A 15,365-nucleotide genomic window follows, 5' to 3' on the forward strand; every position below is an offset into this window, starting at 1 on the left:
TCCAGCTGTCTCTGGATAACAATGACAGCTGGAACATTCCAACATCTGCTCATCAGCTCGCTGTAGCGCCACTCAGGCACGCAAAAGACCTTACAGTAATCAGGTTAGCCACTCAACCTAGCCCATACTACCCCCCAAATCTGAGGGAGCCGAAGGCTTAGGTCACCAGTTCATCACAGGGCAACACAGAGACACACAGGACAAACAACCATGTTCACACAAACTCACACCTAAAGACCAAAATAATGGTACCAGTTAATCCAACATGAATATTTCTGGACCGTGAGGGACAGCAGTAGTACACAGAGAGAACTTGTGCAAGCACATCACATAGAGAAGATTCATGCAGGAGGGCCCTGACTGCTATTTGACTCCTACAACCCAGCAAGCCAACTGCTGCTGTGCAACCTGCGGTCGGCTCTCTATGTACTAAATTCTAAGTAACAAAAAATCATTACCAGAGAAAACAGTGCATTCTTAAATTCCAAAGCATTTCTTTAAAGTTAAATTAAAAAAGGAACATAGAAAAGTATTCATCAGTTTAAGCTAATAAAGGATTGATTTGTTTTCTAAATTGTGTGTGTGTTGGGGTGTGGGGGAGTACAACGGGCGACAATCTAACAACAGAGAATAGAACACAAAAGAAAATTTTAACAAATAAAAAGCACAATTCATCTGTGTTGTTTGTTTTTGTACAGCTGGAACAGCATCTTAAGGTCAGGAGCTGGAACGAAACAACAAAATGTCTCCACCACCAGGTCAATAGAATTACAAAAGAAAAACGAAACTTCTGCTCCAACCAGTTCACTTCAGTCTGAGTTCCCAGAATGAATAAAAACATGTTAGCTAAATGAAACAAACAGTACTGTCCAAATATCCCGCTTTAAACTTTAAATATTGTACGCCAACCTGTAGTTTCATACCTTGATAGTTATTCAGTTAATTTGTTCCTTTATTTATATTTGTTATGTAAAAGTGGCCAAGAAATCTTACTTTAGTCACATCAGACATGACGGAACTTCAAAGATAGTAGATAGAAAAACACAGCAGTAATCCTGGTACAAATGCTGCATGTTTAAATGCCTCTTCTTGCCATTTAAAAAGGAACCTTATCAGGTATGACGGTCCAAATCAGTAGATAAGTTTCATATGTAAAGTTTGGTTTGTGTTCGACAATAAATAAGGATGTCTTGAGACTTAAATTCTAAAGTAAGTCAAGTAAAATTTTATGTTTCCTCACCTGCTGTGTTACTGTGTTCAGTTTTCAGCTGTGTGACTGTGTTCTGCTGGGAATAAGGGGGTTTGTCACATGAATTGGTTCTCCGAGGCTCTGGTTCTCCATTAAAACTCTGAGCCGACACAGACAAGGGACTACTGTTAGACAAATCAGAAACGTTGAGCGTCGGGTTGTTCACAGGGGCCACCTCCACATTCTGCTGCACCTCAGAGAAAGCTTTCAGAGACTGCATAGCATTGCTGAAGGTGTTGTGTTGCTGGACAAGCTGGCGGACCCATTTAGACAAACCTAGGGTTGCACAAACAGACAAACAGCAGAGGTAACCGACTCAAAGAGTCGCTCAGTGGATAAATATTGCCATCTAGTGCTCAAACTGAAAGGCTATGTGAGACTGACTAACAAACAAAAACATTCAAAACCTGCAATGTATTTATTAGGATTGTTCTTGTATCGGTCATCCACCAGAATCAGGGCACCCCAGTCATTTCTGTGCCGGATGCATCTGTAAAATAACATGGAAACATGTCATTACAGAAGGAAGTACAAATGGCACCTTTAGGACAAAGTGAGGCGTTTACCTCCCCAGCGCCTGGTTTAGAGCTCTGTAGGCCTGGATCTCATACCAGCGATGGCCTGGAAGGAGACCTCTTGACTTGCAGTGCTGGTCATTGTACTTCATCTTTAGTTCCACCTAAAAATCACATACAACACATTTGTTACATGATGTGTGTTTTTTTTACTATTCTAAAGAAAACACTTTACTTTTGTATATTAAAGCTGCACCATGTAACTTTTATAAACAATATGCTTTTTGCATGTTTCTTAAAACTGTAATTGTATCCTGACAGTTTTTTTCTGTGAAAAAAATCAACTCCTCTCCTTTCTCCCTGTGGTCCTATTGCCATCTGCAGAAGCTCCCTGTCGGAAACCAATCAGAGCCAGGAGGAAAGTCTTAGTGCAGTCAGACACTCTCGTGTACATGCTGATGGTTTTAACAAATATATAAAAAACATTTTGTTTATAAAAGTTACAAGGTGCAGCTCCAAGCATTGCACCAGGTATCTAATAAATCTGTACTTCACCTACATTTTCTTGTAATTATTTGGACTATTTGTAATTTACTGCACATAAAAATTATTGAATGTGCTAAAAGAATAAAAACTTTCACAATGAAATTGTGCATGTACACTCTAATTGTTGAATAAATTATGAAATTAAGCAATATTATAGTTTCAATTCAATTAAAGTAAAGACACTAGAAATTATTCATTCATAGTAAATTCAACAACAGAGTCCAGATTGACCTGCTTCAAGTACAAATCCAGTCAGATTCATCATAAAAATGTTAATAATTATTGGTCTCTGAGGTATGTTTTAAAGTGACGGATTGCATCAAATCTTTACTTGGATGCAGTCATTTGTCTTGCGTAGAAACATGACAGTGGTAAGGAAGCATCGTTTAACCAGGTAACGGTTTAAAGGACAGGACATAGACAGAGACAGTGATGGGGCTGGTAACAATCTCTTTATTGCATAAAGTTAGTAAACATAATTGTGAATGTTATCAAGAAGAGGGGAAATGTGATGGAAAATGCTCAAACTATTCTGGCCTCCAAACAGCCTAATCTCAGCCTAATCTCTAGAAATATTTGTTTCTCTAGGTTTTATCATCTTATTAAAATGGAACACTTTAAGCACAGTTTTAAGAGTAATGTGTCTGCCTCACAGACAAAACCGGGAGCTGGTTACACAAGAAGAGTGAACTGATAAATGAAGGTTCAGTTTCAGATTCTTTCAGAAACTCGAGAAACTCACAAACCTTACAGTTTGAGAGCAAAGTGATCTGCAGGGAGCAAACAGAATTACAGCCTCTTTAAAGAAGGAGTTTGCTCATTTGGGTTTTTATCTGCAAGAAGAATTGATCTATTTGACAAAAGCAGAGCTTGACCTGGTTCACCAAGGTTCCCCAAACTAAAACTAGAAAACAAAATAATGTCTTTCAATGTCATTTATGGTTAGTACATTTCTAAGTGATTAGTTTGAAGACAAGAATGTCCTGTTTTGTATTTGTTTTTAATTTGGGAGTTAGGCTAAATATGACAGATTATCGTCAGCATAAAGACGGAACTTATTTCCACGCAGTTCACGAATACAGCCTAATAGAAGAATGTAGAAAGGCACTGAACTAGTGAGATAAAATCCTAGCCTGATGGGTTACATTTTCTCAGGTCATGATTCTAACAAACTGTTATATAAAGTCACATTAAACACAGTGAAGTTGCCAAAGTTTTATCCAAAATTATTAATATGTTAGATTATACAAAGCAGTAGGTGGTCATATAAGGTCTGAAATTGTGAGATATTACCTGGCCTCCCCAACAGATGTCTTCTCAAAGGAAAATAGAGAGCAAAGCAGAGGTGGGAGGAGGCAGGCAAGACGGGCCAGGCAACATCAAGCATCCCTGCACAAAAATGCCAAGAAAGCATCCATCCATTTGCATCTGTCGCTGCTGATTTTGGCGCTAACCTTTCAGAATTGACAAGTGAAAAGTTCAGCTGGCGTCTGACGAGATGCCATACAGGGCAGGCTGCTGAGCACAGCTCTAACTGCTTTTGACAGGTACCGTGTGTTCGCCCAGAGCCACAAAACACGGGGCCGCGGCAGGTACACCCTGTCCCCTCACACGCATCACGCAACAGCACTATGGCTTGCCAAAGATGCTATAAACAAATAAGCAGTCACAGGAAATCCAAAAAGTCAGCCCAAAGTTTTATCACAACTGATGACACCTCAGCTAAGACGTCATAAAGCAGGTAGACAATGGACGCCGATGTTTGCTAGCAGATTCAAAACAGTAGCAAAGGCTGTCAGAGGAAGCCAGACTGTAACATAGGAAGGTTTAGAAACGCTGTTGGCTTGGTGGTGAGAACTTTGCCAACATATGAGACACCAGAGCAGTTAACGAATCCACTTCTCAAGCCACAGAAAGGGTGCTAGCCTCAAGCCAGCGGTGTCATGTAAATGCAATCACAGTCCACTTCAGCATCAGAGCCATCACATTCCCGGTCTCTACCATGTCACCGCTCAATCCAACATGACAGGTTGCATATGTGAAAAAGCCAATTCTGGCTGCTAGCAAATATCACAAATGTGCAAGAAACCACAAGCTAGAAGGGATTAGTTAAAATGTCAAGAGATCACTCAGCTTGCTTTGGTCTTGTCCTCCACAGCAACCTGTTCATCTCCACAAACATTTATTCGTCCACGAGGCATGAGTCGCAGCTCAGCGCATCTGCCTCAGCTACGTTTTACGTGGGGTGTGTGTGCGCGTCAGCGTGCACGCCCCTGGCAGTCAGGGACATCTTGTGCCTGTCACTCAGATTGCTGAGCGCCTCATCTGCCACATGTGGCTGAGCTGACAGCTGAGAGGCTCAACTTTGAATCTGTGTGTGCTCTTGTGTGTGGGTGTGTGTGTGTGCCCACACTGACAAAGGCGTTAGGCTATCACGCTCCTTTCCAATAGACCCATGGATCAGCTCACACTATCTGCACAAAGTCACCCCTCGTCTTCCAACTCACTTGTTGGTATATAGAAACATCAGTGTATAGAAAATATGAAAATATTTGGAATGAAGGCTCAACCTAAAGACCATATCAGCTTATAAATCTTGACTTCATCAAAATTAATTTTGTGAAATCAATTATCAGCTGATACATGTGAGGCCAATCTTATACAAAGGTCTAAAAATCAAATAATGTCCTCTTCAGCTCTGCCATTAGAGAGACTTGACTGATAGACCAGCCCACCAGGTCATGTCTGCACGTTTGCAGTTAATAGTATATATTAATAGTCACCCAACTGTTGCCAACTCAGCAACTTTCTTGCTATATTTAGACAACATTTCAGACAAAAAAAATGGGTATAGTCCATCGGAATCGGTAGGTCAGACTTTTTAAAGATCTGTAATGGGCCAAACTGCAATTGGTACACCCCTAATTCTTTCACTTTTTGCTGTGTAAAGCAACATGTACTGTGAATAAATATTTCACACAATTTATCTGAAGTTTTTAGAAAGCAAACAGACGTCACAGAGTTTGTAGTTTCGCTGGACGGAGGGAAGCGCTCCCTCCCACTCTCCTCCTCCCCGTCCACCCGGTTGCAAGTCAGGAGTTGGAGTAGCAAGCGTTGCCATGGCGACTGGTGAGCTTTGATCGATAGTGTTATTCAGCTTTAAAAATGTGTAATTTATTTGCAATGTGGACACAGAGTGGAATGAGTCTGCTGTGCTCTCACTATTAGTGACGGTATGGTGTTGAACAGATGACTGTGTCAGACTGACTGAAGAGTTGAGGAAGCAGGAGAAGCTAATGGCGGCTAATGGCCGCTCTTGCTGCTCGCTGACGGCAGACAGGCTGTCTATAACCAGGCCGCAGAGCGCTGTCACCATAAAAGTCTCCATCAGCACAGATATAAACAGAGCTGAGATAACCTTAGTGTAGAAATGCAGAAATGTATCTTCCTTATCCAATTATATTTTTTTGGCAACTAAAGTATGGATATAAGTTTTAGCCAGTTACCAGCATCATCACATGCAGAGCTTCTGAAAATGTGCAGTTTCAAAATGCTAAAATTTCCCATCATACTGTTGTTTTAAAGTTATTTCAAAGAGAAGCCAGCAAAACTGCCTGTGTGACCAGGGTTTCCTTTGACTGTATGGAACAAAGAGAAACACAAAGTCTCTGCACACCACTGGTTATCTAAGGAAAAAACACTTTTCCATAGCCTACACAGAAATATGTCTAGTTGCACAACAAGGACAGTCATGGCTTAGACACTAAAAAAAAATCATCACACCACTGTGAATTATATTTACAGGTGGCATGGCCTGGTCTGGCTGCCCGAAGGAATTCCCATTAGTTAACTTTAATTTACAAGGCATTACATGGACTCCCACCAGCCTGTGTCTGTACTGCAGTTACACTGAGAAATGTTGACTTTTATACTTATTGCTCACACAACTTGCTAGTTCTTTCTGTCCTGCTAAGAAGGCTTTCGTTCACTCCACTTCCTTTTCTTGGAACTTGCTACAAGAAACTTTGAGATTGACTGGGTTCAATATTATTATTGAAGAAATATTCTGCTTCAATATTAGGCCATACTAAGGCTGGGCAATATGGCTGAAAAATGCATCACAATGAAAGCATTATTCATCTGTCAATATACTGTAGATAAGTATTAGTTAGTTTTTAGTATTAAATATCTGAAAAACTGCCAGACCTTTCCTCTATTATCCAGTTTTCACTCCATGCCCTTGTTATTTTTAATTTTAAGCAGCTATGAGGCACAGTGGCAAAACCTCATACGGCTGCTGAGCAAGTTACTCAACAAGTGGTTGCTAGGTAAGCAAAGACAGTGAGCTAGTTGATGCCACTCAGCTTCCTTAGCTGGCCGTGAGAGGTGGAGTAGCTAAAGCCTTTCCTCTGACTACATTCCCCAGAATGCTGTGTAATTTTGGATCAGAGTTCAGTAACTGACAGCTTCTTAAATAATGGCTTAAGTCAATTTTGAGAAAAAAATATTTTGTTTTTTTTTAAAAAAAAAAAAAAAATCACTACCTCTTGTCAAAGGTTGATATAGGCAAAAAAAAATCCCTTTTGTCAAAAATTGACTTAGGCCATTATGTATTGAATCTATTGATATTGATCATGTGTCTATTGTGATACATATTGTTATTGATTATTTGTTCAGCCCTAGTGCATACTATCATATAGATTTATGTTTTGTTTGTTGAGGCTATGTTGCATGACTTTGTGTTTATGATGTAAAGCACTATCATTGCCGCTGAAATGTGCTATACAAATAAAATTTTATTGATTGATTGATTTATATTCACATTCTAGGTATTAACATGAGAAACAGCATAATAATTCTTTATGTCTGTATTCTCCCTGTCCTTCTAAATATCCAAGACTTGCCTGTAAATCTGGTTTAAACAGGGCCGGCCACTACATCTGGAGCAAAGGCTGACCTTTGATTTTTGTGGTAGTTTAAAGGGAAGCAGGGTGAGGAACAGCAAATCACACATTGACAGCTGCTGCAAATACCTTGCTGTTAAGAAACCAACAGCAGCAAAACAAGTAAAACCTGTCACAACGTTGAGGTATTTGCTACTACATATAGCGACAAAACTCTTTTTTAATGACTGCTAATTCTGCAGCTAATCAATATGCTTGACAGTAAGTTGGAACAAGTTGTTTAAACACACATTTATTTCAATAAATTAGAAAGCAAGTTCTTGGAGGCGCATCTGAGTTCATAAAAGAAATGACAATAATTAAACACAAACAAGTGATAATCAGATTTTTTTTTTTACCAAAAGCTTCAATAATTTTCTCTCTACCTGTGTTTATCCTCCCCTAAAAAAAGACTGTGCATTGGTTGGTTTAAGCAGACTAGCTGCATGGCCTTGTGGTCATTAGTATCAATGTCCTCCTCATCCTCTCAACAGTGTAACACGAATGGCTCACAGACCTTTGCAGCCCCTAAGGGCCTCTCCAGAGGCAACACTACCTCTACTGCTACACAAGGAGACATGAGGAGGTCAAAAAAAACCTTGGAAAAGAAGAAATGAAAATAAAAAGACAGGGTGTAAAATATTGTTGGGGTGTTTCTTATGATGCAACCTAAGCAGTAGTTCAAACATACAGTACATTTCATCTCTACATTATAGTAACTTAAGTCCTTAAGAATTATTGCCTGTCTCATAATTCTTTTTATGAGGCAGACAAACATAAAAATAATTAATTACTGGTAGAATAAAGAAAACCAGATTGTGGTTAGATGAAAAAAAAAGTAAAAACAAAATGCAAACAATCTTTTTTCCTTTGAATGACTAAAAACAAAACCCTGAGGATGTCACCTTTAAGGACAACACAAAGTTAAAGCGCTAGCAGTCACCACCTGAACCTACAAGCTTCACAGTTATGACAACAGTCAACAAGAGACAGCAGGAGCTGGCGAGCTCTCTGTGGAGCTCTGCATGTGCAGCACATAAACAAAGGCTGTGGATGTGAGCACAGAATATGTCATTAGAAATGTACGCTTCTTCACGCTCGGTCAGCTCCACCCTGGTCCTAACTAGCTTTGGCTTTCTCAATCCTCCCCCTGGTGCTCTGTGCCATCCACTCATTTCCTGTTTTTTCCTGTCTGTCACAGTGGAACATCACATTTTGATACTGTGCATTGGACGTTTTTAATTTAGTTATTGTGTTGACTAAATAAATAAAATAACACAGTAAAATGGCAAAGTTGAACTAAATGAACTTTAATTTTTGATACTATGAGAATACACTCCTTTTAAATCAGTGACAGCAGTCTAAACAGGTAATGCTGGCGTTACTAAGGCCAAAATTTGACATTACATTACACCTTTTAAATCCATGGCCCAAACCTAGGTTGCCTGTTAGTCATGTGCATTTTGTTGGATAGGTCCAGCTGCTGAAGACTGGCTATGGATTTTAATGGTTGGGTTAAAACATCAATAACTACTCCCACTGTGGACCCATATTATCAAGGGAGTTTAAATATTTCACCAGTTTGGGTATTACAGGAGAGTTTCAGTGACCCATGATGGTTACTTTTAAGATCAAATTATTTCAGAACTCAATAATGACACAAAACTTAGATGAAGGCGGTTTAATTACAAATCACCTGTTATGGTGAAACTTTACCATATTTAAAGTTAATTTTTCACAACCAACTCAAAAGTACTAAAATAAATGAACAATGAATAAATAAACAACAATGATGATACATAACAGAAGCAATGACCCGAGTGCTGACAACTAAGGTGAAGGGCTAAAGTGAAAGGGTCTAAGAAGCTTCAATCACCAACACGTCCTTCCACGCTGACAGAACAGGTTAGTGAAAGCTTCATCATGCTCTGACAGGAGGATGAGTAAAGGGGAGGAAAAGTAGGAGGCGGGGGAGCCTCGAACTTAAAGGTCAACTTTTCTACTAAAGATGAAAAACACACCACAACATTGTTGGAGTTTTTTTTCAGGGATCACCAAAAAAGGATGCTTTTACTTGTTGTTGGTTTGTGTAATTGTGTGCCTAAGTTTTTCCCCAAAGTGTGTCAAATGTGTCAGATCCTAGAGCCACATAAAATGAAAAACGGAAGAACTCCTGAGATAATATTGTTAACGTGTTAATCCAGTTTGTTTCAGGCGGACAGATGAATGTTAAAAACGATGCAACAAATAAAAAGGTAAACTAGGGTAGTAACTTGGATGTCACTTCCTGTAATAATGTGTATTCAACCATTTTAATATAATCCAAGAAGATTTTAACTCATGTTGCTCATGTTGTCAGATGTAGTAATGTTTCCTTATCATATCTTAGCATTCTAGCTTTCGCTCTAGCTTTTTTTTTTATCTTTCCAATCTCACATAAATTGTATTCTGAGTTGGCAATCCAGATGATCTTATTTACATATTCTGCTTTTCCTTGGGAAAGATCGACAGGTTTCTGTGAGTCTACTTGCCTGGAGGTCTTTGATGTTTGGAAAAGGAATTCCAATGGTCACTACTGCTCTGGCATTGTCATCTGTGAAGTCTAGGCCTTCACTGACCTTACCCCTGCATACAGCAATAAGTAGTGCACCATCTAGAAAAGAAGCAAACAAAGTTCCAATCAACACAGTACAAATACCAGCAAAAGTCTGAAAAAAGACAAAAATATACCCTAGTAGATGAGCATTTTTTCTGACCAATTATACTTTACACACTGCAACAAAGCTTCTCTTTGGGAGTGCAATGATAAATCATTCAGCAAATAAATTGGCTATTTGCTGACCTTATGCGCTGATCTTATTACTGACCGACGCACCCACCAGGTCATGTCTGCACATGCTTGGTTAAACAACTCAAAAACTTTATTGCTGTAAATACCGACTTTTCAAACAGAAAAAAAAAAACGGTATCGGCCAAAATCAGAATTGGGAACTCAGACCTTTTAATGATTGGCGATCCCGATCGTTCTGATGCAGCTACACATCATCAACAACATTTTACAGCAGGAGTCACTACAGCAGGGTTGGGCTAATATACTTAAATACTGTCATGAATTATGCTAGTAGTTTAGAGTCAAGTTGGTAATGTGTATCCCTCTCACCTCTACCTTCACAAGTTTTTATGGCATCGTAGTACATCTGAAGTAGCTCGTCAAAGTCCCCCTTCCCACCACCGCGGGGCTCTGTGATGACGGTTTTCTCTTGTTCCAGCTTCTCCCACAGACCAGTGTTGACCCAACGGTCTTTCAGCTTGTCCAGCATCTGTTCAATTAAATTGTTTTGTTGTTTTTGCCATTGCTAAATGGTGACACACTATCTCAACAGATGATTTCTCTGCAACACAGGCCTTACACTATTGACACCAATCAATAGCTATGTCTACATCCATAAAATTCCTTGATTGGGTTGATTTAGTACAGAAGAACTGATATGAAGATAGGTGAACAATTTCCTTTAAAAAACAACACAGAAGTTGTATTTCCATCTGTGTTGAACATCAAAACAAACAAATGTAGTAGTGTGTTCATTCTGAGAGCCCAGAATGGACCCACACCAGTTTCTAATACTGGTTGAGACCTTATTATCGCAGGTTTAGCTGCGATAAGCATGGCGTCTAACCACTGAAGGTATAAATGTGTCATGTTGGCATAGGACACATGCACTGTCGGCTCAGTTTGCCACTTTGATGGCCAAATCCATGGCCACACTCCTTTGTTGGTAATTCCTTTAATACACAGTTTATTTTTTCATATAAACACAACAACACTTTAGTTTCAATAAAAACATTTATTAGTTCATTTGAATGCATTTGTTCTATTTGTTAGCGTGCACATTTAGTTGGCATATGTATTTATATCAACTTAAAATTAATTTTGTTTGCTTAAGATTAATTCTGTTTGTTTTCCTGCCGGTACTTATCTGCCTTGGAGTTGCCAGACAAAGGATGGGGGCCAGGGCTCAGCAGGCTTACATGCTGATTGGACTGCACCACTAGTTCCTGCTGGCAGGGGGAATTTGTAGTTTCTTTGTTTAGATAAGTTTTGTATTTAAGTAAATAGTAGTATTTAAAGTTTAATATTTTTGATTTTCATTTTTGGGTCTTTAGTTTAGCCAAACTTAGCTGTACTGTTATTTGTTTTTGTGTTATTTGTAATTGTATTCTGTTTAGTTACCCTATTGTGTCTTAACTGGTCTGATCAGCCAGTATATAAACCCCTGTGTGTCATTTCTTTGTTAGGTCAGTGATGTTTGTTTGTGCAGTCAGTTTGTTAACATTTTTTGCCTGAGTTCAGTTTTGTTTCTTTGACCTTTTATGAGCTCAGTTTATCTTTGTCATTTATAATCTTTGGGTTAAAATAAAAAACCCTATTTTTCTAATATGCCCTGTGACTCCTGTTTTTAACTCGGTCCATCACAGCCACAATAAGGCTGATCAGAGTCAGTTTCCTTCCGATTTGCTCGACTATGATCAGAATAATCCAATTGGGGTGTTTACATCATGCATTTTAATTCTGATTGACAGTTTATTTCAATTACTTATGTCCATGTAAAAATCAATAACTTATTTGCTCTTTGTTCAGAGTAACCACAACAGGAGTTCTGCAAGTATCTATAAGTTCAACTTTGACCTTTTAATATTGTCTTAACTCTCCTGGAGTTTCATGAGACGGGGTCATTTAGACCCTATGAGTGTTTTACTCTGTGCGCGGTCGGGCAGGGTCACATTGACCCTGCATGCGATTCTACAAAGTTTTCTTTTGAGTGGTTTTGGAAACTGACCATCTGACGGGGCAATCACTTCATTTTAAGCCAAGTTAAATCCATATTGTTTTTGTGATATAAGACGTCGGTTGTAAATCCCTAAAAAATATATTTTGATTGCATTTATTATTTTACTTTTATAAGTTTGTTTGGGAGGAACATATTTAGAAGTGTACTGTAAGGCTGAACTTAACACTTAAGCCAGTGCACAATATGACTTCAACACATTACCTAAATGAAGCTACATAATATATAGTTCACATAACATGTTTTCTTCTCTTATCTGCTTATCATGTTTAGTCCAGTGCCTTCAAACAGCCCGAGTTTCTTTCCTTTGCATCCTCCTAGAAAAGAGCTGATGTGTTGAAACCATCCCTCCAATAAAAATCACTGCTGTTTGACTATTGTTAGTGCAAAGGTCAGCAGCTCTCAGGGGAGGCACATTGATCTAAAAGCCCTCTTCCTAGCAGGCCCCACTCAAGTCTGTGCAGTGCAAATTATTCCCTTGAATAAACATGGCTTCACAATCAAAAAGAGGCTTCACTGGCTTGGAAATGTGCTGCAGGGGTCAAATAGAAGTTCTTCTTGTTAAGAAAATTTCTCAACATGCTCAGAGGGCCAAACTACAGAACTCTGATTCAGAGTCCTATCAGAGTTTAAATCAGTCTTACCATTCTTCTGGAGATAGAGCCTCAAGAAGAAAGGTAAGGCATAGGCAACCATGTCTTCTGGCATTTACCTAGATAAACAGCTTAGGACCAGTTCCTTTGTTTGTTTTTTTTTACTTATATATTTGTTTACTTCTTGAACAGCTCAAGGTAGAATAGACAAGAACAAGTCTCAGCACAGCATATACTGTATCTACACAGTTAGTTCAGGTGCAACACAAATACATATACATAAATTCATGGTTAATCTATCACAATGCTGTTTAGTATGGATGCAACAGTGAAGTTTGTAAAGTGGAAAAAAGGAGTCCAGATAAGTGAAAATTGTTCCTGTGGTAGAATGAAGAGAGCAGGTTAAGTATTCTAATGGAAAAAGCTCCATGAAAATTTTGTGCCTATATTGCAGGCTAACTATAATGTTGAGCAGGTTGAGAAATGAGATCGTAAGAGTCAGTGCTATTGCTTCATAGCAGTGAAATAAGGCATGTGGAGGAATTAATCTGGTTGGGCACTTCAAATATAAGTGAGGTCAGGATGTTTGCATCAATAAAACATGACACCTTGACTAAATATACAGTTGCATTGGCATAGACAAACCATCCTGCCCTTGCACCTAACGTGCGCCTTCAGCTCAGCAAACTGTCCCGCCATGGCTTTTCAGTGCAATCTTAAGCGGAACATGAATAATTCATGTCATGTACTTTAGGCAGATCTAGTGCTAAACAAAACAGCCATTATCTGCCAGGTTGCACTTGGAAAGAAACTGATTCCACAAGGAGATGAGCACAAAGGCAAATGTTCTCTCAGATAACGCTGGGATCACATGGTAAGTAAAAACTAAATGTCACAACGTTTTAGCATCACAGCAAGACAAATTTTGGTGCTTGTATTTTTCACCACCATTAATACGAAAAAAGAGTTATGTTTTAAAGTAAATATCAGTTTTTGTACTAATATATATATACAGTCACCACGCTTTCTGACTGGCTACCTGCTACATTCAACAGGTTGCATTCTCGCTCCTAGTCGGGGAACACCACATACGTTACAATAATCGGGCAATGACAATTCAACATGTTCAACATCCCTAATTTTAGATCGGAGCGGTATCGACGTTCTACAGCCTGGACCAGATCAGGCTTAACACGGCAGGATGATCAGTTACAATTAAGCGATAATCTAAGAACGCCGAACATTTGAAGGGAAAAATTGGGACAAAAGAAATCTTGCCATGTGAACCAAAACACAGCGAATTCCACAGCACAATACAAGTTATGGTTGTCAAAGTTATGCTAAAATGACTGATCTATTTCCCTCTCCCTAACTATTTTTCATAATTATAACTTTTTCCTGACCTTGTTAGTGGTATTTATGCTATACAGTTTAACTGAAAAACAGACTAATATGTTGGAGGGAAAAATGTAAAAACAATTATGAAGTAGTGTTGACAATTAGTAACAAAGTACTGCCTCACTTTTTCTTTTGTATATCACCAGGCATACATTTAAGATTTAGTGTGTTATATTAACTACAATCAATGGTAGTCATAGTTGGCAAAATGTCTTTGCCCTGCAACAGGAAGCTGGGAGAGGGATCTTGCACACATGATGTCACACTGCAACCGAAATGAGTCGTAATCTTCTTGTTGTGCCCCCTGCCCTGTCGTAGTAGGAAATGCTGAAGTTTATGTGTGAAACTTTAATAAACCTGAACATGTTTTCAAAAGACAACAAAAATGTCATTTAGAAGGGAATTTGTTTATTGTGCAGCACTTTGAGACTTTAACAATATATTTCACAACAGAATAGTTTAGATGTCCATGCATCATGAATGTGAATGAGCAATATTTAGCACATAAGGGGCCACAAAAATAGTGAATAATTCATTATTCTTCCTAGTCATGCTAGATGCAAGTCTCTGCCACTGATGCGCTAAAATGGGCCAGATCTCTATACCAACTGGGACCGGGTGGCGAAACAACCAGACAAAGCAGTGACCTGTTCTCTTTCTCTCGCACTTTTACATTTCGCCTGTATTCACCTTAACCCCTGTAAACCCCTTTGATCCCCCACCTCCCCCCAACCTCACCCCCACCCCCACCATTCGCCTCCTGTGCATGTGGCCTTACTCTATCTCCTTCCCCATGTCCCTGGTGTCAGTGAGCAGTGTGGCAACACATCGCAGCTCCTGTAGTGCCTGCTGAATAATGGAGTTGCTTTGTAGGCAATGGCATTAATGAAACATGCAGCCCAGAGCCACATTTCACAGTGGCGAGGGGAGATGTGTTGTTGCGCTGTTAATTATTTAGCCCCAAAATATCACAGCAGCCGTCAAGCCACCACTGGTGGCAAGAAGCCACCTGCCAACTCCAGTCTGCCACCCTTGCCTTGTCGTCCGCTCTACACATTGCAGTAACTAATGATAATACCAGAACATTTCAAATACAAAAATACTTTAGTAATTCAAAAGAATATTACCAGTAAACTCCTTTTATCCCTCCATGAATGCCCCTTTCTTTTATCAGTTTTAACAGTTCCTTTAGATCACTGGTGATCCAGGGTTTGCCACTGGGGAAGCATCTCACTGTTCTGGTGGGAATGGTGTTGTCCACACAGAAGTAAATA

The 15,365-nt window shown here is 39.2% G+C and overlaps 1 protein-coding gene across 4 annotated transcripts in view; it reads right to left on the bottom strand.

Annotated features, from left to right (window-relative positions):
* Window positions 1-15,365, bottom strand: part of brip1 (BRCA1 interacting helicase 1) — a 43,201-nt gene that overhangs the window by 3,884 nt on the left and 23,952 nt on the right. For 2 of the 4 annotated variants that reach the window (XM_027999338.1, XM_027999337.1), the window contains exons 15-19: window positions 10,414-10,573; window positions 9,785-9,906; window positions 1,816-1,928; window positions 1,657-1,739; window positions 1,241-1,525 (exon numbers count right to left, since the gene is read on the bottom strand). In XM_027999338.1, coding sequence (XP_027855139.1) covers window positions 1,241-1,525; window positions 1,657-1,739; window positions 1,816-1,928; window positions 9,785-9,906; window positions 10,414-10,573 — 763 coding nt within the window. The remainder of the gene's footprint in view (window positions 1-1,240; window positions 1,526-1,656; window positions 1,740-1,815; window positions 1,929-9,784; window positions 9,907-10,413; window positions 10,574-15,365) is intronic. The other 2 variants (XM_027999340.1, XM_027999339.1) reach the window with 2 other exon arrangements.

Source organism: Xiphophorus couchianus, chromosome 18 (assembly GCF_001444195.1).
Source record: "Xiphophorus couchianus chromosome 18, X_couchianus-1.0, whole genome shotgun sequence".
NCBI lineage: Eukaryota > Metazoa > Chordata > Actinopteri > Cyprinodontiformes > Poeciliidae > Xiphophorus > Xiphophorus couchianus.